The 21931-nt window shown below is 48.6% G+C and overlaps 1 protein-coding gene across 1 annotated transcript; it reads left to right on the plus strand.

Annotated features, from left to right (window-relative positions):
- Positions 1 to 1724: 1724 nt before the first annotated feature.
- PEF1 (penta-EF-hand domain containing 1) lies at positions 1725 to 21367 on the plus strand. The gene is made up of 5 exons (XM_004372108.2): positions 1725 to 1766; positions 12880 to 13183; positions 17773 to 17928; positions 18473 to 18616; positions 20334 to 21367. Exons 1-5 carry the CDS (start codon positions 1743 to 1745, stop codon positions 20561 to 20563), a joined length of 858 nt encoding a protein of 285 aa, XP_004372165.1. The 5' UTR covers positions 1725 to 1742; the 3' UTR covers positions 20564 to 21367.
- Positions 21368 to 21931: the final 564 nt, after the last annotated feature.

Here is a 21931-nt window from a genome sequence, read left to right on the forward strand (position 1 = left end):
CACAGATGACGGCTTCTTAAACTAGGGTGATACTGCAAACAGGGAAGGGCAGGGCAGATGTGGGTATCTTTACTGCAAATGGAGGGGGGCGGGTGGGAGACGAAACAGAGCACTCAAGAACGAGCCTAAATATTCGACCTGAGCAACTGGGTGAATTTTCTGAGATGAGGCGAGAAAGGGATTTGGGGGAAAAATCAAAGAGAATTCTTATACCAGACAAGCTGATATCTAGCACAGTGACGGTACCAAGTACAAAGGGAGACAGGCAAGAGAGTGACAAACTCTGGAACAGAAGGAAATGTGGGAGGGTTACGTGGAGGAGGGGACTGGGAGATGGGAGGGCTGCTGGGTCAGGTGAAAGAAGTGATTTGAACATAGGTCTGAACATAGCAGGATCAGTAACCTTATTTTTCAAATCTCTTTACATATTTATGTTTCTATCAGTTGAGGAAACTGACTCAGAGAGATTAAGAAACTTGCCCAAGACCATAAAGTTAAAAAGTGGTAAAACCAGGATCCTCACTCCGAAGTAAAAGTACGAACGGTGGGATCAAGCAAATGGGGTACAGAGCAGAAGACAGATAGAGGCTGTAACACATAATGTTGGAAAGATGACCTTGGGCCAGACTGTGAAGGGCCTGGAGTGCCAGCATAAAGAAACGGGCCTTATTTTACATGCATGGATGAAGAGTCATTGCAGCCTGTTGAACAGCAAAGTAGCATAATCAGTGCTGGCTGGCTGATTAGATAGTTGGGCTGGACTGGGTAATACCTCATAACACTAATTTAATCATTTATTAAAAACTGTGTCAGGCACTGTGCTAGGTACTGGAGTGGAGACATAATGGTGAGCAAAAACAGACACAATTCTTGCCCAGATGAGAGAACTCAAATTAACCAAATAAGCACACAAACAAGTGTAGAATCTGAACTATGGTTAAGGGCTTCCTGGAAGAGGCACAGAACATGGTGCTGTGAGGTCACTTAGTAACCGGATTTGACCTACCATGGGGGCCAGTCAAAACTCCTGCTGAGAACCGGGCATCGACTGACGCCGGTTCTAGGCCACACTCTGTCACTAACCCACTGTGAACTAGGGCCAATCACTGCTTCTCTGGACCTCAGTTTCCCCATTTATTAAAGTCACAAGATAATCTAATTTTCCTCCCAGTGTAATGGTTTGAAATTTTCTTCTCCAAAGACTACAGGTCTGTATCCCACTCCATGGCTACTGATTGGCACCGGGGTGTCTTGACATTAGAGAACGCTTCCGCCATTCGCCTCCATCCTTCCTAAGAGGCCTCGGTCGGTTCCTCGTTGTCACGGCAACCGCCTGGGCCCTACTCGGGCAGAAACGTGGAGTGACGACAGTAACTACGCCACAATCAGGCGTCCCATTTGCCAGATTATAACATGGCCGCCGCAGCAACACCCCACCCAGACTTCACTAAATACCCAGGCCTGACCAGCCATGAGGCCTACTCTAGTTTAGGAAAGGAAGAACAGGCGCGCCAGTACAGCAACCAAGATCTGCAAAAACCTCTACACTCTCATTAGCTGCTCGGACCTCTCGGGGGAAGCTTCTGACTCATCCTATAGTGTCACAGCCGCCGACTGACTGCCCCGCGGATTGACAGTCGCGGACATCCAGTCAGAAGCGGGCCCGCCCCCAGACCCATGCGATAGGTGGGTTGGAGAACGGGAGGCCCCGCCTCTCGCCGACGTGTGACATCAGAGTCGCCATGTCCAGCTATCCGTACGGGCAGGTGAGTGTGTGAGGGCCTGCGGATCCACGTCCCGAGCCCGCCTGCTCTTCTTTCTCTTCTCCTTTCTCCGTGCCCTTCCCGCGCTGAGTTTCGCTTCAGCGAAGCCTTGCGGGGCAGAGAAGGGAAAAGGGACGGTCAGTTGCGCCTGTCCACGTCACTCAGGCCCGAGCGTCCGGGAGGTCGCGTCGGGCACACTCTTACGTGGAGCACGCAAGGCTTTGGGGGCATTGGATCCCACAGATCCAGACTGGGCCAGTCCTGGACCCTACATCTTTTCACGGCTCCAGCGGTTGTACCGGGCGGTGTCACCAGGACTTGTAGAGCACTGGTTCAGTCGCTGTCATTGGGCGTCGGATAAAAATACGTTCCCGGACACACCCCAGACGTACTGCTCAGAATGTTCAGGATAAATTGGTTTTAGCAGGCTCCACAAATGAGCTTGTTTTAAGTACTTGGTCCAACACCTCCGTTTCACACATAAGAAAAGTAAAACCCAGAAACGCACAGAATTTACCTCAAGTCACCAGGCAGTGAAGCAGCAGAGCCGAGATCAGAACCTGGGGCAGCCTGCAAATAACCTCTTGCCCGCTTGTTTTCCCAACTTGATCCAGCCAAGTACACCACCAGAAGGTGATTCTGTGGCCAGAATTCTCTGCTGATAGTAGAGTGTGGTGGTTAAGTGCAATTTGGAATCAGACAGTACACTCAGATCTTAGCTCTGTCACTTAAATAGCTTTGAGACCTGTGGCAAATTATTTTGCTTTTCTGAGCTGAAGTTTCTTCCTCTGTAAAATAGGGCCAAATAATAAAGTCTACCTCATAGAGCTGTTATGAATAGTGATGAAATGATGCTTGTAAAGTGTTTGGTACAAAGACTGTAGTGTTACCTTTTAGTATTATGATTTTTACTAGATTCCTAGAAAGCCAGTGCTGAGAGGGCCCTCAAATATCATTCAATCCCTCATTTTACAGAGGAGGAAACTGAAGCCCGAAAAGGGTCTTGAGTTGCCCAAGTTCACATAGTAATTTAGGAAATAAAACACGTGCAGGAAATATTGGGAAAAGAACAAGTGGGTATTACAGAGCACTCAAATGAGTATGTTGTCAGCTCTGACTCATGGCGACCCCATGTACAACATAACAAAATGTAGTCTTGGCCTGCACAATCTTTACGATCGTTGGTATGTTTGAGTCCATTGTTGAGGCCGTTATGTAGTGCCTTCTAACCTAGGGGACTTATCTTCCAGCACTATAACCCGACCTGCTGCCGTTGAGTCGATTCCGACTCATAGCGACCCTACAGGACACAGTAAAACTCCCCCATAGGGTTTCCAAGGAGTAGTTGGTGGATTCAAACTGTTAACCTTTTGGTTAGCAGCCGAGCTCTTAACCACTGCACCATCAGTGCTCCTTCAGCACTATAGGGGACAGTATTCTGTTGTGATCCATAGGGTTTTTATTGACTAATTTCTGAAAGTAGATCGCCATGCCTTTCTTCCTAGTCTATCTTAGTCTAGAAGCTCCGCTGAAACCTGTCCACGATGGGTGGCCCTGTTGGTATGAAATACTGGTGGCATAGCTTCCAGCATCATAGCAGTATGCAACAGTATGACAAACTGACAGACAGTGGTGACTGAGTATCGTCACATACAAAAGATGTAGCAAGAACCCTGCAAAGGAGTGCAGCCCTGTACCGTTTACCTAACATTTGAACGTCTGCTATCTCAGTCATGAAAGCCCTATAGGCATGCTAGCAGGAATTATGACTCCCAATTTACAACTGAGGAACATGTCCAAAGAGGCTAAGTGATATGCCCAAGGCCACACGTAGCAAGTGAGGGTGAGTGCGGGGCTGGAGCCTAGAACTCCTTTCATTGCACCCTTAGCAGAGGTAGGAAGGAGAGAGGCCAGCATGGCTGGGGTTAGGAGGAAGTTTAACCTAGCAGTGTTTCCCAAGCTGCGTTCTATTTGCTAAGTCTTGTGAAATGTTAATAGGGGAAGAATTCTGTAATTAAATAAGTTTGGGAAGTACGCTGTTAAATACAGCTGAAAAAATCTGTTCACTACAGGACATCTCAGAATTCTTAATTTGCTAATGTGCATTGTAAATCTGCCAGATGGATAAAATATAGTAGTATTTTTTTCAAACTTACTTAACTATGCAACATTCCCTCCCCCGCTTTTTTATACCAGTTAACTTTTTGTGACACTGATGTTCTTGTGGAGCACAGTTTGGGAAAGCATTACCATAGTGCATGGTTTCTCAGAGATTGATCTTCTGCATCAGAATCCCCTGGGTGCTTGTTAAAAAAAAAACACACCTTTGAATCCCACCTCAGGCCTGTTCTGTGCCAAGGAAGGCCCAGGAATCTGCATTTTAATAAGCTTTTTGGGTAATCTTTATGCATCCTAGAAGCAGTGATATAGAAATTAAGAGCCTGAGCTTGCAGTTAGACAGAATTCTTAACTGGGTTAGAATTCTCATCCTATTACTTACTAGTTTTAGACCCTTGGACAAACCAAGTAAAGGCTCTGAGCCTCAGTTTCCTCGCCAGTAAAAAGAAGTGGTTCATAGCCGTGGTGGCACAATGGTTAAGCACTCAGCTGCTAACCCAAAGGTCAGTGATTTGAACCCACTAGAGGCTGTGCAGGAGAAAAGACCTGCCAATCTGCTCCCACAAAGATTACAGTCTAGAAAACCCTATCGTGCAGTTCTACTCTCAAATAGGGTCATTTGGAGTCAGAATCCACTTGATGACACACAATGACCACACAACTGAAAACCCAAAAAAAACAAACCTGTTGCTGTCAAGTCGATTCCGACTCGTCGTGGCCCTGTAGGACAGAGTAGAACTGCCCCATCGGGTTTCCAAGGAGCACTTGGTAGATTCAAACTGCTGACCTTTCGGTTAGCAGCCCTAGCTCTTAACCACTGTGCCACCAGGCTTCTTTATGACTAAAGTGAGGATGAAATGAGATAAAGCCTACAGGGAACTTAGCACATTGCTAATTCATGGTATGTGTTCAGCTGTAGTGGCAGCTCTTGATGGGGTGATTGCTGTTATCATGCCATTTTGCCCGGGCTTATGCTTGGGGTGCATTATTGAAAAGGAGCATGAAGAGAATGTCTGGAATAGAAAAAGAAAAAAATATTTTTTTCCTGCCATACCCTTGCCTGCCTGTCTAGCTCCTGGTCCAGAGTGTCTAAGAAGGGAAGTGGGTTGTTTTAAAGCACCCAAAGGCTCGGTCAGCGCCTGTCCTCCACTCTCCCCTGTCCCCCCATTCATATACAACACAGTACACAGTCCTGGAGGATTCCAGCCTATTGTCAGTAGTAAAATGTCCTGTAACTTTCCATTGCCTCCAGCCCAGAGGCACTCTAGTGTGGACTGAGTGCTGGAACAATAAAACCCAAGCACCTTTGACCCTGTTGGGGAGCCAGCATGGTGGATTTCCATGCTTAAAAGCTTGGTCTGTGAGACCAGATAGATTTAGCTTGAATCCCAGCTCTGCCACTTTCTTGCAGAAGTTTCTTGCAGAAGTCTGAGGCTTGGTTTCTCCTTTAAAATGGAGTAATAACAGTACCAACCTTAGAGTTACTGCAAAGGTTAAGTGAGATAATCCATGTAAAGTGCTTGCTATGGTGTTTGTCATATAGTAAACATTTCAAATGGAAGAGTGATACCTTGTAGAATCAGTGTGATAAGTATTAAATGGGGTAAGTGTAAGGTACTAGGAAAGCACTGAAGGGATACTAAACTCAGTCTAGGGGTGCAGGAAGTCTTCTTAAAGAAGGCGACATTTAAGCCCAAAATTGAATCACCAGAAGGAATTAGCTAGGTGAAGAAAGGAGCGGTATTCTAAAAGGGGAATAGCATGTACAAAGGCCAGGAAGCAAGTTAAGAGAACCCAGTACTTTGGAGGAACTTTAAAGAGATCAGTTTAGCTACAGCAAAGAGAGAGAAAGGGTAATAAATGAGACCAGAAAGGCAAGCAAGCGAGGGCCAGATCCCCCAGGGCCTGTATGCCTTTCTGGGGAGTGTGGACTTCATCCTTAAGAGTGGCGAGGGAGCCGCGGAAGGGCTTTGTCCCATTTGTGCTCTGGAGCTAGTACTGTGGTGCACTGTGGAGACAGGATAGAAGCGGGAGAGACTGGAGGCAGGGACACCAGTTTTGAAGCTATTGAAATAATCTAGGCTAGACAGAACAGTGACCCAGTGAGGATGGAGAGAAGTGGGTGGCTTTGAGAGGCATTTGGGAGGTAGAATTGTAAAAACTAATTGAGGTGAAGGAGGGGAGGAAAGAGGAGGTGCCCAGGGGGACATGAGGATTTTAGGTTTGGGTGACTGGATAGAAGGATGTACCGTTCACTGAGATGGAAACAGAGAGGGTGGAACAGGTTTGACAGGAATGTCTGGGAGGCTGTTGGATATGTGGGTCTGCAGCTCAGGAGATAGGAAGCTGGAGAGAGATTTTGGAGTGTCAGCGTAGAGGTGGTAATTGAAGTCTTAGGACAGTTCTTGGCTCATTGTTTACTGGTTGCAGGTTTCTGGCTGTTAAATGTTTTAGGAGGCTCTGCTGGTGAATGCTCCAGCCACTCCTGTCCTCTTGAGATTGTTTAACCAATTAGTGTGGGCTCCTGCCTCCTCCAGCAGGCACTTGCTAAAAGGCTAGCTCTGGTGACATCAGCTTCTCTGTGTAATGCAACCTCCTCCCTTCCCCATTAGGACTCAGCGTGGACCAACTTTTGATACCTCTGAACTTTACAGGGGTGTTGGGGGTAGAAGAATGAAACCTCAGAGCCAAAAGAAAATACAGAACTTTCTGAGTGGGCTACCTGGGAGGACATGAGCTGTCCACCACTTGCAGGCATGTAAACAGAGATTCCAGGTGGTCCTACAGAGATTCCATCAACTGAGAGGTTTACTGTAGGGTGTTTGAGGTCTCTTCCAATACTGTGGCTCTCAAACTGAGTCTAGTGCTGCGGGGGAGAAAGATAAGATTCTTCTGAGTTACGCGGGCCCCGTTTTGAAGCCCGACTTGCCCCACTCTAGCTGCATGATCACCAGAACATTATTATTTTTTCCCATACAAAAATTTATGCATACATTGTTATGTGATTCTAATTGCTCTCGCCATACTGTGACAGCACATTCTTCCTTTCCACCGGATTCCTCATGTCCATTCAACCAGCTCCTAACCCTCTCTGCCTTCCCATCTCACCTCTGGACAGAAGCTGCCCATTTAGTCTCTTGTATCTACTTGAGCTAAGAGGCACACTCCTCACGAGTATCACTTTATGTCCCACAGTCCAGTCCAATCCCTGTCTGAAGAGTTGGCCTCGGAAATTGTTTTAGTTCTGGGCTGATAGCGAATCCGGGGGCCATGTTTTCCGGGGTACCTCCAGTCTCAGTCAGACCATTAAGTCTGGTCTTCTTACTAGAATTTGAGTTCTGCACCCCACCTTTCTCCTGCCCCATCCAGGATTCTCTGTTGTGTTCCCTGATAGTAGCCGGGCACCATCTAGTTCTTCTGGTCTCAGGCTGATGAAGTCTCTGATTTATGTGGCCCTTTATGTCTCTTGGGCTAATACTTTCCTTGTGTCTTTGGTGTTCTTCATTTTCCTTTACTCCAGGTGGTTGGGACCAATTGATGCATCTTAGATGGCCGCTTGCAAGCTTTTAAGACCCCAGACGCCACTCAACAAAGTAGGATGCAGAACATTTTCTTAATAAGCTTTGTTATGCCAGTTGACCTAGATGTCCCCTGAAAGCATGGTCCCCAGACCCCTACCCCTGCTACTCTGTCCCTCAAAGTGTTTGATTGTATTCAGGAAACTTCTTAGCTTTGGTTTAGTCCAGTTGTGCTGACTTCCCCTGTAGTGTGTGCTGTCCTTCCCTTCACTTAAGATAATTCTTATCTACTATCTAGTTAGTAAATAACCCTCCCCCTCCCTCCCCACCCTCAAAGAATGTTTTCTTCTGTGTTTAAAACTTTTCTTGAGTCCTTATAATAGTGGTCTTATACAATATTTGTCCTTCTGTGACTGTCTAAATTCTCTCAGCATAATGACCTCCAACTCCCTCCATGTTATTATTATTATTGTACTTTAGATGAAGGTTTACAGAGCAAACTAGTTTATTACTAAACTATTAATACACTTATTGTTTTGTGACATTGGTTGCCAACTCCACGACATGTCAACACTCTCCCCTTCTTGAGCTTGGGTTCCCTATTACCAGCTTTCCTGTCCCCTCCTGCCTTCTTGTCCTTGCCCTTGGGCTGGTGTGCTACTTTAGTCTCGTTTTGTTTTATGGACCTGTTTAATCTTTGGCTGAAGCGTGAACCTCAGAGGTGACTTCATTACTGAGTTAAAAGGGTGTCCAAAGTCCATACTCTTGGGGTTTCTCCAGTCTCTGTCAGACCAGTAAGTCTGGTCTTTTTTTGTGAGTTAGAATTATATTCTGCATTTTTCTCCAGCTCTGCCCGGGATCCTCTATTGTGATCCCTATCAGAGCAATTGGTAGTGGTAACCAGGCACCATCTAGTTGTGCTGGACTAGTCTGGTGGAGGCTGTGGTACTTGTGGTCCATTAGTCCTTTGGGCTAATCTTTCCCTTGTGTCTGGTTTTCCTCGTTCTCCCTTGTTCCAGACTGGGTGAGACCAGTGGAGTATCTTAGATGGCTGCTCACAAGCTTTTAAGACCCCAGATGCTACTTACCAAAGTGGGATGGAGAACATTTTCTTTGTAAATTGTTATGCCAATTGCACTAGCATATTGTTAATCTCTCTGAAGCTCAGTTTCCTCATCTGTAAAATGGGGATAATAGCACTTACCTCACAGGACGGAGGACCAAAAAGAGCCAATTGAACTGGAAGCACCTAGCAGAATCTCAATATATATTAATGGCTCCTTCCCCACTCCACCCCCCACCAATATATTGAATATAGCTTATTTTTAATCAGTTAAAGACCTGTTGTTGTTGTTAGGTGTCATGTGACAGTAGAACTGCCTCATAGGGTTTTCTAGGTTGTAATCTTTATGGGGGCAATTGCCAGGTCTTCCTCGTGTGGTGCTGCTTGGTAGGTTCAGACTACCAACCTTTCAGTTAGCAACTGAGCGCTTAACCATTATGCCGCCAGGGCTCCTTGCTAAAGACCTAGAGATAGTTTTTCTGTGGTGCTTTGAAAACAGTGAACTCTTCTTGCCCTCCCCTCCCCTCGGTCTTGTGTTTATCAGTATGAAATACTTTTGGGAAAACTCTCCAAAGGACTGGCAGCATGGAGCAGGAGAGAGGAATGTGGAGTCAGGGATTCTGGTTTTCATTTCTGGTTCAGACCTTTATTAACAACTTGGCGGCCCCAAACTTCCTCCCCAGCCTGGATTCTGCTTAGTTGGTGGCTCGTTCTCCTTTATCTTCTTGTGCAAGCTAGAAACCTGAGTCATTGTGTACTCTTCTTTTTCCTCACTCCCTCCTCCACCTCTTCCCCAATCTAATAAGTTGCCAAGTCATGTCTAGTCTACCTCTGAAACAGCTTCAGAATCCGCCCCATTCTCCCTATCTCCATGTCTGCTGTCTGATTCAAGCCTTGCCTGTCCAGCATCTGGGCTCTCACCTCCCCTGCTAGCTCATGCCTCTCACCACCACGTGCTGGTTGATTCTCTAAACAAGGTTCTGATTAGGTTCCTCCCCTATTGGAAACACGTCTCTGGCTTCTATGGTGCTCTCTTTCCTCCAGCATGAAGCCCAAACTCTTTAGAGTGATGTTCATTTGTTCAAATATTGATGGAGGCTTGCAGGTACCAGGCACTGTGCTGGCCGTGGGGTACTGTGATGAATGAGGCCCAGTGTCTTCATTTGGGGGGCTCACTGTCAGGTGGGGGAGATGGAGAGACAGACACTACACCAAGACACTGATAACTCACCAGCTAACTGACATGCAGCAGGAGAGGTACTTGGCTGCGGAGTGTGGAGAGGGCCTGTCGTTCAGGGTCCACACTGCACCTTCTTGCCTCTGCCCTTTAGCGCATTCCCTGCCCACTCACTGGTCTGTGCCTTTGCTTTCTTCTCCCTCTGTCTGGGATGCCTCTGCTCGCCTGCATTTTGGGGAATGACTATGCCTCAAGGTCCAGCTCCAGTATCACTGCTACCTCCTCCAGGAAGCCTTCCTTGACCCACTTCATGATTTGTTCATTTGATTGCTCATTCATTCATTCAACAAACAGAAAAAAATCCCTCAGTCCATGTTTCTTCATAGAATATGAGTAGATTTTTCTGATGGTACTAATCAGGTTGTATCATAATTATCTGTAGACTCCTCAAGGGCAGGGCCCCATTTAGTTTTGCTTAGCACAGAGCCTAGCACAACGTTCTCACTGTATAAATGCTTGCTGAATGGAGTCATTTAACAGCCGTGCACCTCGGTTCCTTCATCTGAAAAATGGACCTACTAACATCTTCCTCTTCTCTGTCAGGGGATTGTTGGCAGGATGCGGCAAGTGGTACTTGTGTATGTGAAAAGTGCTTTGTAAACTGTATACCTGATTCAAGCCAGAAGGGAAAGGGTTTAGTTGCTGCCAGACTGCACCAGATCCAGCAGGTCCCTGGAATGTAGTAGCAGGAAGGTCAGACACCTGCCTGGCTGTACCTGCTTTGGTGACCTGGGAGTGTTACTCAGATGGGAGGGCGGTGCCCCGGGTGCCTGTTGGCCAGGTACAGTTTCTAGCCTTGCTCACAGGACTTAGAGTGAAGCAGCTACTTCTTGGCTTGGTGTCCAGCTTGTGCTCTGCGGAGTCCTCACCCACCTTTCCCTCTTCCACTGGAATCTGTGCTCTGTCCCTTAAGGAAGGACCACTGTAGCAGGAGGAAGTGGGAGCCATTACATGGGGGTTGGAGTGGGCGTGGGGTCTTACCCCATCTCTGCCTCTAACTCGCAGTGTGACTTGGGCTCCCTTGTCTGGGCCTTAGCTTCCCCATCTGTAAAATGAGGAGGTTAGGTGACTGGCCTCCTGGGTACCTCTCCTGTCACACCTCCTCCAAACCCCTGGGAATCTTGCTCATTCTTCAAGTTCCAGCTCAAATGCCACTTTCTTTCAGAAACCCTCCCTGATTTCACTTTCTTTCCTTTGTAGCCCCACAGCCTGTGGCTTATGTCCATTTTAAATGCCAATTGCCTTATGCTGTTCGTTGATGTTAGAGAGTGTTTCCAGGCCTCTCCTATTAACTGTGAGCTCCTTCAGGGCTGGGGTCATGTTTCTCTCACCCTTGTAGAGTTTACCTGACCCAGGGCTTTCCTGATAATTATTAGAGCAATACTAACAATAGCAGCTGTGCTTTATTGATTGTTTGCTTTATGCCAGACATTGTTGTAAGGACTACTTTTCTTATCAGTGATTTTCAGATTGTCTTTTGAGTCACTATGAGGGTTTTGCAGAGCCCCTTAGAATCTAGCAAGGGAAGGGGCCCCACACAGTCAGTGCTCTGGATTCTACCCTGATGCCCTTGCTTTGGCAGAGCAACTTTATCAGTTTTATTTATTTTATCAGAAGAATTCTTTGTCTAAAAATTAAACTAGCAAAAGTCTGCTGCATGTATGTCTTGTAATCCGAAGAACAATCCAATGATAAAGGGATTATATTTTATTATATTTTACTTGTGAGGAAACAGAGAGATGAAGCCAGTAGGCCAAGGTATGCATTCAGCTGCTGAAAGCAGGTTTTGCACCAAGATCTGTCTGTGACTTTATTGTCTGCGAAGGAGTCTTGCTACTAATGATGGCAACTTCTAGGGAGGAAGAGCTCCCATGATGCTGAATGGGAAGTGGAAGCCCTGCTGCCTTCCCCCCCACCAAGAAGCCTCCCTTCCTTGGACCCGCCTTTCAATGAAGTGTGAATTTGGCCTTAGCCTCGGGGTTAACAGTTTCAGAAGCTATCAAACACAATAAAAAGAGAAAGACCAGGGTCTCAGTGGCTAGGCCACTGGTATGTCTTACAGGTTGATCCAGAACATGTCTACATGGTACTGCCCTCAGAGCCAGACCCGGTTGCTCTCTGTCTCTGAGCCCAGCTTGTCTGCAGATGTGTGGGGCTGTGCTCTGCCAGGCCCTGTCCCGGCATTTAGGCAGATGGAGCTGAACTCTTTGAGCCTCAGGGATGCCTGGCAGGGAGAGAGCCAGAGAGGCAATGCCCCATGTATGCTCTGATGCACAAATGCCAGCCCCCCTATGCAGTGTCTGTGTGACTTTTCTGGGCCTGAGTTTGCTCCTCCGTAGCAGGGGCTATTATTAATAGGTAATGTGTATTGAGTGCTTACTCTGCCCGGGCCTGTGTTAAAGTGCTTCACATGACTGGTTTCACTTCACTCACTTACCAACCTGGGAGGTAGGAATATTTATTTTTATTGCCGTCTTCAAGCAGAAGGTACTGAGGCTTAGAGGGGGTGAGTCATTAGTCCAGTTACTAAGTGGCAGAACTTGAACTTGAACTGGGTCATTTGGTTTCTTAACCACTGTACTGTATTGCCCTAGGGGTAGGCTCTCCCTGCCTCCCTCACAGAGCTGTGAGTGAGGATGGGGAAGTGTTTTAGCTCCACGAGGGAGAGTAGGGAAAAAGACATTCTCTGGGTGAGTCCATGCTGTGGATACATCGATTATACTGATGAGGATCAGGGGCTGTGTGGTGGAGACCACATTTGTGCTGTGGGTTCTGCAGCAGCTAAAGCTGGGGTACCACAGGGTGAGGCCTTTGTAAGTCTATTCAATCAATTTGCCTGCTCACTCATACAATAATAAGTATGTACTGAGCATCCATTTTGCACTGACAGCTGGTGGGCTGGGGATAAACTGGCAAACCAGGCATGATCCTAGCCCTCGTGGAGCCCCTTAGGGTCTGGAAAAAGGGAATCAGGAGGGTAGGATTCCAGCCCTGACTCTACAAGTTATTGGCAGTGTGACCTTGGTAAGTCATATCTCCTCTAGAAGCCTTAAGTTCCCCATCTGAGCGATGGTATTATTGCCCTGCCTACAGGATGAGTGAAAAGAACGGGTGTAGAGTGCCATGATGTGGTTAGTGTCTGGCCTCCTCACTCTGACTGAAATCTTGCTCTTCCCACAGGGCTGCCCAGGAGCTGCAGGACAAGCACCCGGAGCCCCTCCGGGTAGCTACTACCCTAGGCCCCCCCACGGTGGAGGGCAGTATGGAAGCGGGGTACCCCCTGGTGGCGGTTATGGGGGTCCTGCACCTGGGGGGCCTTATGGACCACCAGCTGGTGGAGGACCCTATGGACCTGGGGGACTGACCTCTGGAACTCCAGGAGGACCTTATGGTGGTGCAGCCCCGGGGAGCCCTTATGGTCAGCCACCTCCAAACTCCTACAGTGCCCAGCAGCCTGGGCCTTATGGGCAGGGACCTCCTCCAGGTAAGTAGGGATCTTAGACTCTGGGTTCCTCTGACCTGGTTCTGAATTACCCAGGGCCTTCACTTGCCCTTCCTGTGGGTGTGCAGGCAGCGTGGTCTCTGGCATTGTAGCCTCTGGTATCCAACCTTAGCTTGCAATCAGCAGAACAAGATCTCTGTTAGTTAGCTTTGCTGTGGTATCAGCAACCCCAAATCCCTTTGACTTACAACAACAAACATTTGTTTCTCACTCACGCTTATGTATTCTTGTTTACACATCAGTAGCTGTGGATTGACTACTGAAGTTCTGCTCCACGTGTCTTTTGGTTCTGGGACCCAGACTGAAGGAACAGCTCCTGTTTGAGACGTGCTGTTCTTGTGGCAGCAGAAAGGAGCAGGAAGGCTAGCAAGATACACGATGCCTCTTAAAGCTTCTGCTCTAAAGTACTGTCTGTCTTGTCCACTTACATTCTGTTGGCCAAAGAACTTCCCCTGGTCAAGCCTGACATCCATAGGGTAGGAGTGTATACTCACCTCGAGGAGGGGCTCTGCATGTCACCAGCAGGAGAGGATGTACAATGCTCTTACAGGGAAGTGGGGGTTAGCAAATACTTGGAGGCAATAGTACAGTCCACCATAGGGAGAAACCTCATTCCTGTGTGAGGGAGACTGGCACTGTATATAGGAGGATGAGACAGTCTAGCTGTTGATATCTCTAGTGGGCCTTTGAGATAAGGCCACTTACTGACTTGACCAAATTACTTCACTTCTTTAAGCCTCTTCAAGCCTTAGTGTTCACACTGTAAAATGGGGTCAATGCCACTACCTCAAGGTTGTTACAAGGATTAAATGAGAAGGTGCAGGTAACCACTGGGCACAGTGTCTGACACATGCTAAAGACTTAATAAACAGTAGCTTTTATTAACTGTATGTTTAAAATGTTCTGTGAGAGTGCCATTCTGGGGCATTCTCACCAAAGAAGGTTTACCAATAGGTATTTGGCATTTAATGTTATAGAAGATGTGGCAAGGGCCTTACTACTAAAGATGCTGAGGCAGGTGGGAGAAAGGAGGTGGGATGGGGGAAGATAAAGAGCAGAGATACTAAAGGTGAGGTTCTAGATGGGAGAGGGGAGGGACAGGGGCTGGAGATCCAGTAGAAGCAGAGAATCCTGGGTGGGGGCTTCAGCCTCAGTGAAGATTTTGGAGTAGTCTCAGACGGAGGGGCAGAGAAGGCGGGTGCCCAGCCCCTTGCTTCCCCTCAAACTCATTTCAGCCAGTCCCTTCACAGAATGACTGTTCCCAGAAAGCCAAGCCACCAGCAAGGGAACTTGGGACCACTGTTGTGCACCTACAGAGCCTCCAGGGGCTGGCACTGCTGGGAAGCTAGTGCCTTAGCATCTATCCCCAGGCAGGTGTTCCTGAGGGAGATGCTTCAACCTTGGGAGTTCTGAGCGCCAGTGGCATTATCTTGTCAGAGCCCAGACCTTCAGGCTGTTTACTTTCAGCTCAGCAGCTTCATGGTGGATTTCTTCATCTTTTTAAAATCTTGTCTCTGAGCCCACATGAGGTCATTGCAGAGAACAGGAGCCCTGACTGTGAGGGGCCTGAGGCCAGAAGTGATGTGCTTCCTTCCGCCTGGCTGCCGCTGCCTCCTCTCCAGTGTAGCTGGTGGCACTCCGGAGCTGTCCTTCTTCAAGCGTGATTTATGTATCACCTGTGTCAGAGCTACCTATGAGGCCACCACTCAGACCTGCTGAATCCAGGATATAAAGTTTGAGAACCACTGCTCTGGCAGACAGGCTTGACTATACCCCTTCCCACTTAAAAGCTATTGAAGGCGCCCCACTGCCCACAGGGAAGGTCCTAAGGCACTCAAGCCCAAACGGCATTTCCAGCCTCTTCACCTGCCATCCTTCTTTCCCCTCCATCAACCTAAGATGCCTTAGAGTACTCTGAACACACTCTCTGCCTTTGCCACACACTTTCCTTCTCTCCATCTAGATTCCCTATCATCCTTTCAGACCCAATTGAAATGTCCCTTTCTCTGTGGAAATGTGTCTGACTGACCAGCTCTTTGCTAAGAACTTTGTTTTGCTGTTGTCTCATTTAATCATCCCAACAGCCCAGGAAAGTGGGCTCATTTTAGGAACAGGGAAATCAGTACTCAGAAAATTGAACAATTTGCTTAAGGTCACACAAGCTAGTACAGACCAGAGCCAGGATTTGAATCCAGCTCTGCTTTGATTCCAAATCCTGAGCTGTTCACCTCTACACAAACCACCAGACCACACATGTTACAGAGACTCTCCTGCACAGAGCTGTGGGTGCTTGCTCCCCCAGGACACAGCTGCTGTTCTAGGACGGTGGGTACAGCCCGCCTGGACTTCCCCTTCCAAGGCGGTCAGACTAGCCCCTCGGTCAAGCAAATCCTTCTCCTCTGGCCTCACCATTTGGGATGGCCAGTGTTTCTGTGCGCCACAACTGCTCACAGCCATCTCTCATACTTCCTTATGGGAGGGTGGCCCGTTTGTGGCCATTAGCGTTACCCATAGGTAAACTCAGTAGGTTTACCAGTACCATGTAACTCTGGCTTTTTCCTAGATAGACTTCTCTGTTCTTCCATTTTCATCTACCACTTTCTCCCCTTACCCCCAGCCCACCCCTGCCCGTCTTTCCAAATGAACACACCTTTCTGCCATCTTCGTACATACAAAGCTACTTTAAGCATGACTAAACAATAATAAACAGTTGTATAGTGCTTAGGTTATGCCGAGTGCTGATTTAAGGGTTTTCATGTATTAACTCATTTAATCTTTACAATAACCTTACGAAGTAGATGCTGCTGTTGCCCTCATTTTACAGATAAGAACACTGAGGCACAGAGAATTTAAGTAACTTAACCAAGATCACAAAATGGGGGATTTGAACCGTGAAGCTGACTCCAGAGTCAGTGCTCAGACACTCAGTGCACACAGATTGAACATCTTCCCTTCCTGTGCCCAGCTCTGTGCTAGGTCCTGAGAATCTGGAGATGAGTTAGGCGGGGATCCCACCCACAACTTGTTCCACGTCTAGCCTGGGAGGGGCTGGAAAACGTACACAGTGGACAGTGATCAGGGCCATAAGAGAGACTGGGGGGTGGGGGGTCGTGGGCTTCAAAAGAGAGAGGGAAGAGACATGTCTGCAGAGAGAATGGGGAAGACTTCATGGAGGCGACAGCATTTTATTTGGGCCTTGAAGGATGAACGGGAAATGGAGCCCAAGAGTTGAGGCAGAAGTGGATATAAGGCCGAGGGAGCAGATGAACAAAGGCTCGGAGTGGGATTGTGCAGAGTGTGTATGGGTAAAAGCAACTGTATGCCTATTGGGGCTGGGACAGAGTTCTGAGGGGACTAGTTAGTGGGAATAGAGTGGGTGGTGGAGCTGGAGAGGTAGGCAAGGGTGGACCCCATGTGAGGGCTCTCGAATGCAATCCTGAGGATGTAAGACTGTTTTATAGGCAGCAGGGAGCCTCTGAAGAGTTTTAAGTTGAGAGGTGGGGCAATTGATGAGAACAGAGATTTTTACAAAGTTTACCCTTGTAGCAAGTGAAGGATGGCAGAGGGTAGCTGCAAGGACGATTTGGTGAGGATTTCTATTTGTTATAGTGGTCCAGATGGGAGGTGTCTGCACCAGGACAGGGGTGGTGGGAATAGGGAGGAAGAGATACCTGTGCGTGGAACTGATAGAATCGGGCAGCTGTTTGGATGTTTGGGATGAGGAGGGTGTCAAAGATGTCTCCAGGGAGGTTTGGAGATGGGGGCGTGCATCAGAGATGATGGGGAAGGAAGAAAGGTGGAGCTTGGGAGCCCCTCACACTCTGGCAGCTCCTCACAGAAGATGTCAAATGTCCACTGTGCCAGGCCCTGTGTTACGCACAGAGAAATCGGATGGATCAGACAAGGTTCCCGCCCCCAGAGAGTTCCCCACTGCTGTGACTCTTAAAATACTTGTCTCTGGGCTGTGCATGTTAGGTGCTCAGAAAAAGTTTTTGGGTCCTCAGTCTGTGGAGAAGATAAAAAAATTCTCCTTTTTGGGGAATTCTTATGCTGCTGGAGGGGGACAAGTGTTGTTGTTGTTAGTTGCCGTCAAGTGGGTACCAACTCATGGCAAACCCATGTGTGCAGAGTAGAACTGTGCTTATTAGGGTTTTCAAGGCTATTTCCTTTCAGAAGCAAATCACCAGGCTTTATCTTCCAAGGCACCTCTGGGTAGATTCGAACCTCCAACCTTTTGGCTAGTAGTCAAGTGCTTAACTGTTTGTGCCATCCAGGGACTCCTCCTGTTCCTTAGAAACCTAAAATCAAATAGAGAAGTGACTGGAGCAGTGTAGGAAACACCTGAAGAAATCAACTGCAAACACTTAAGAGTCTACCCTGAAGGCTCTCTTCCATCTGGGTGAGGATGTGGGCTTGATGGGAAGCAGGGGTAGGTGGATTTGTGAAACTTTGTGGGCAGGGAAACCTGTAGCCAAGGAGGCACCGAGGCCTACTCTTCCCAGCACTTCTGAGATGCCTCGATTAGCCCTCAGACCTAAGTCTGGCTCCCCTGTTTGTGCCCCTTCCTCCAGGTGGCGCCCCACCCAGTGTGGATCCTGAGGCCTACTCCTGGTTCCAGTCAGTGGACTCGGATCACAGTGGTTACATCTCCATCAAGGAGCTGAAGCAGGCTCTGGTCAACTCCAACTGGTCCTCGTTCAATGATGAGACATGCCTCATGATGATAAGTGAGTCCCAGCCCTTCCCATGGCTTGAACTGGGCAGAGCCCCCTAAGACCTGACAGTAGGTGGGTGGGCAGCTACTCTTGACAGAAGAGTTGCCTTTGGCTAGGGACGGTTTCAGGGAAGAAGCTGTGCTCAAGGTGAGACTCCCTAGGCTGAGAGCTCTATCCCTTAGATGTTCTCAAGTTCTATAGAGCCTGCTGTGACACAGACTCAGTTTCCCGTTCTGCAATATGAGATTCCCTGTTCCGGTAGGAGTTGGCAGGAAGGGCACCAGCATGGATCAGGGTCTTGGTGCTTACCTAACAAGCCTGCAGAGAAAATTCTGGATGCAACTCTGGGTGGAGTCGGGCTGGAGGGTGGCTGAGGTGGAGAGTGGTGCAACACTTGGTGAGAGGGTCTTGGGTGAGAGGGATCTGGGCCCAAGGCCTGTGCTTCCATGGGTGTCTCCTGCTTTGATGTGGGGAGAAGGGCTGCCTTAGTGGTGCCTGAGGACCTCGGCCCTCAGTTTCGAAGCCATCTTCCCCTCCTCTCCCACCTTTCCCTCAGATATGTTTGACAAGACCAAGTCAGGCCGCATCGATGTCTATGGTTTCTCTGCACTATGGAAATTCATCCAGCAGTGGAAAAACCTCTTCCAGCAGTATGACCGGGACCACTCGGGCTCCATCAGCTACACGGAGCTGCAGCAAGGTGAGGGCTGTGGCAGGGGCATGGTGGGCAGGGCAGAGCTAGATTTTACTCTCCCTAAGACAAAGCAAGGGGGTTTTCTCTAGCCTCTACTCCCAAATATGCAAGCTGCACTATAAAATGCTGCCCTCAGCACAAGCCCATCCCCAGCCACTTCTGTGACCTGGCTGGGGCATTGAGCCAAGATCCGGGCAAGGAAACACTTGAGTTCAGAATCAGGGCTGGACTCCCTGGTGATGGGACTCCCAGAAGTGCTAGGTGAGACAGTCCCAGCCAGCAGGGAGCCTTAGGGTTAGTAACTTGGCACCCCAGAGCACTTTGAGACCAGCGTGTGTGGCTTGTGTGGCACTTTCCTCTCTGGTTTCTAGCATGTAGAATGGAAAGAACCCTGCATAGGGGCCCAGAAAGATGGGGTTCTGGTGCCAGCTCTACTACAAGGCAGGTTCTTTTGCAACTCCGAGACACAGACCACTTTAAGAAGTTGCAGTTAATAAGATGAGCAGAGGTCACAGCTCTGGTTTAGATTCTGTAGTCTGTAGGGCTAGATTCTGCAGCCTGGGCTGAGGCCAGTCCAGTGAGGAGATGGAGTTGTGAGGACCTGACAGGGAGCCTTGGCCACCTAGGAGGGAGAATGGGCTTCCCAGAGGACCCTGCACCTAGCCCTATCTGTGGATTTCAGTCAGACTAAGGGGGCCTGTGCGTGGGAGGTGAGCTCACCATATCTGCCCCCTGGCAGAAGGGAGAGGAGGTGATCTTTTCTGATCACCTACTCTTGCCAGGTCCTTTCATGGATATTGGTAAGGGTGATATAACAATGACCAAAACTAATGTTTATTGAATGCTTGCTGTATGCCAGGCTCTGTAATAAGCATTTTTCATGTGTTTATATAATTCATTCTTCTCATCTGCTAAGTACTGTTTATTATTCTACACCCTTTGATGAAGGACTCCTTATTATCATCCTTTTACAGATGAGAACTGAGGCTTAGTGTAGGTAACTTGCCAAGGGCCTGCGAAGCAAATGGGGAGCTGAGAGGTAACCTGGGCTGGTAAGTTAGGCAGAGAGGAAGCATCCCAGGTACAGGGATGGGGAAGCGGGCCTGGGCTGTGACCTCGGAACTGCCCACAGCCCCACCTGGGGAGATGATGATGATTTTATTTAACAATTCACACTGAGTGATTATTGTGTGTCAGGCACTGTGCCAAGTGCTTTACGTGATCACCTCATTTAATCTTTACTAGACCCTTCAGCGTAAGTATTATCCCTGTTTTAGAGATGATCAGACAGAGGGATAGCGAGGTTACATGATTTGCCCCGGGACAGACTCCAGAGCAGGCCCTCATAACTCTGCTGCATTGCCTCTGATGTCTGTCCCAGGCGTGGCGGCCAGGGGCACAGGCTTCCTCTCTAATGCAGATGAGTCAGAGGTGAGCATGGAGAGATCAGTGTCACCCCTGGGACCCCACAAGCCCCTGAGTGAACAGGAAATAATGGAGATTTGGAGAAGGAAGGATGGGGTCTTCCAGGTTAGGAGAGCACCCAGATAGAGCTCCTGATATGCTCCTGACATCTTGGACAGACCCTTGGGACTTGTGTCCTCTTTATGCTTCTGTGCTGATCCCCTCGAAGGCCCTGAGCTACTGTGCTCCGGGGGAACTGGTAGTGGAGGTGCTTACGGCAGATCTTTGTGTGTCTGCTCTGTGTGCCCCTCCTCTCCAGCTCTGTCCCAAATGGGCTACAACCTGAGCCCCCAGTTCACCCAGCTCCTGGTCTCCCGCTACGGTCCACGCTCCGCCAATCCCTCCATGCAGCTGGACCGCTTCATCCAGGTGTGCACCCAGCTGCAGGTGCTGACTGAGGCCTTCAGGGAGAAGGACACAGCTGTACAGGGCAACATTCGGCTCAGCTTCGAAGACTTCGTCACCATGACAGCCTCTCGGATGCTGTGACCCCGCCCATCTATAGAGTGGTGTGCATTGGGGACCTTTCTTGGCTTGTGAGAGTGGGAGAAGCATGTGGGCCTCTCTCCTTTTCCTGCCCTTCCTAGAAAAAGATTTTCCCTTACCTGCTGCAGCACTGTTCCCAGAGAAGCTTGGGAGTCCTGCGTCGTAGCCATCAAATAGTGGGGCCTGGGCTGAGGCCACACAGGTAGGAGTGAGACATGAGGAGAGGACTAGACATCGAATGTCCTTACAGCCCTGAGCACCTAAGTGACACAGCCTTGTACCAGGAGCAGGAGAGATCGGTCATTGCAGTGGGTTTAGGGTCCAGGCCTCTAGCTTTCGCTTCTCTGCCCTGACACCAGTGGGAAGTGCTCATCACACTCTTAGCACCTGTGTTCCCTCACCTATGTTGTCCTGTCAGATGAACCCAGTTTCTCCAAACTGGAATCTGACCAAGCATGAGAGAGATTTGCCCACCGCACCAGTGTGTTTGACCTCACCACCACCGCTGCCCACACCCACAAGTCCTGTGTGTTAACTTCTAGCTGCCTGGAGGCTGTCCCTGCCTGGGGAACTTGGACAGTGTGCTCCCTGGGTATCTTTGGCCAGGCTACTGCTCTCCCAGCTTGCATTTTCACTTGCCTGCCATGCTCTGCTTGGCTTTAGTCCCCAGGGGACAGTTGCCACCTCCCACAGCCAATGTTTTTATTTTTTTTTTATTTGCCGTTTTTTCATTTGGGGCCAAAAGTCTAGTGAAACTGTAAGCTTCAATAAAAGAATGACACTCTGGAGTTCTGCGTTTTCCGTCATGCCTTCCCAGCTATGGGTTCATACGTTCTTCCATTCAGTCACTCATTTATTCTTTTATTGAATGAATATTTAGGTACATGCTGTATACAAAACCCTGCAGAAAGAGGGCACTCAGGGGAGCCATGGTCTAAGTGGGTCTGCTCTCATTTGCCAGGGTGAAGTTGAAGTGTAGGGCAGCAGGTTGGCCAGAGGCCTGCCAGGTTCAGTTCTATATAGCCTGGAGGTCAGCTCCAGAAGCAGGATGTATCATAGCGGTTTTATGGCTGGCATTCTGGGCTAGAGGCACATGAGCAGCCACCCTAAACTTTTTACAGTATGCTCTTTTTATTAACTCAAGCCCTCGTTTTATCTTCCAGACAAACCACATTTATTAAGTTATACCTTTGCTCCCATTTTTATTAAGCATGGACATATGTACTTGCTAGTTGGAGCTTCAGATCAGCATAATAACCAGTCTACAGCGAGCTGACATAATTTCAATCAAAAGCCAAGACACCAGACATTCTAGTTTGCCTGGGGGGCCTTCTCATGGGGAATGGTCTGATTATCCTTTGGCTTTCTGAG

The sequence above is a fragment of the Trichechus manatus genome, unplaced genomic scaffold (assembly GCF_000243295.1).
Source record: "Trichechus manatus latirostris isolate Lorelei unplaced genomic scaffold, TriManLat1.0 scaffold00015, whole genome shotgun sequence".
Taxonomy (NCBI): Eukaryota; Metazoa; Chordata; class Mammalia; order Sirenia; family Trichechidae; genus Trichechus; species Trichechus manatus.

Bases quoted from the DNA above. Each gene is read 5' to 3' on its own strand.
- PEF1 (XM_004372108.2), top strand. From the start codon at position 1,743: ATGTCCAGCTATCCGTACGGGCAG. The intron at 1,767-12,879 runs GTGAGTGTGTGA...CTCTTCCCACAG, and splicing joins CCAGCTATCCGTACGGGCAG to GGCTGCCCAGGAGCTGCAGG. The intron at 13,184-17,772 runs GTAAGTAGGGAT...CCCTTCCTCCAG, and splicing joins TGGGCAGGGACCTCCTCCAG to GTGGCGCCCCACCCAGTGTG.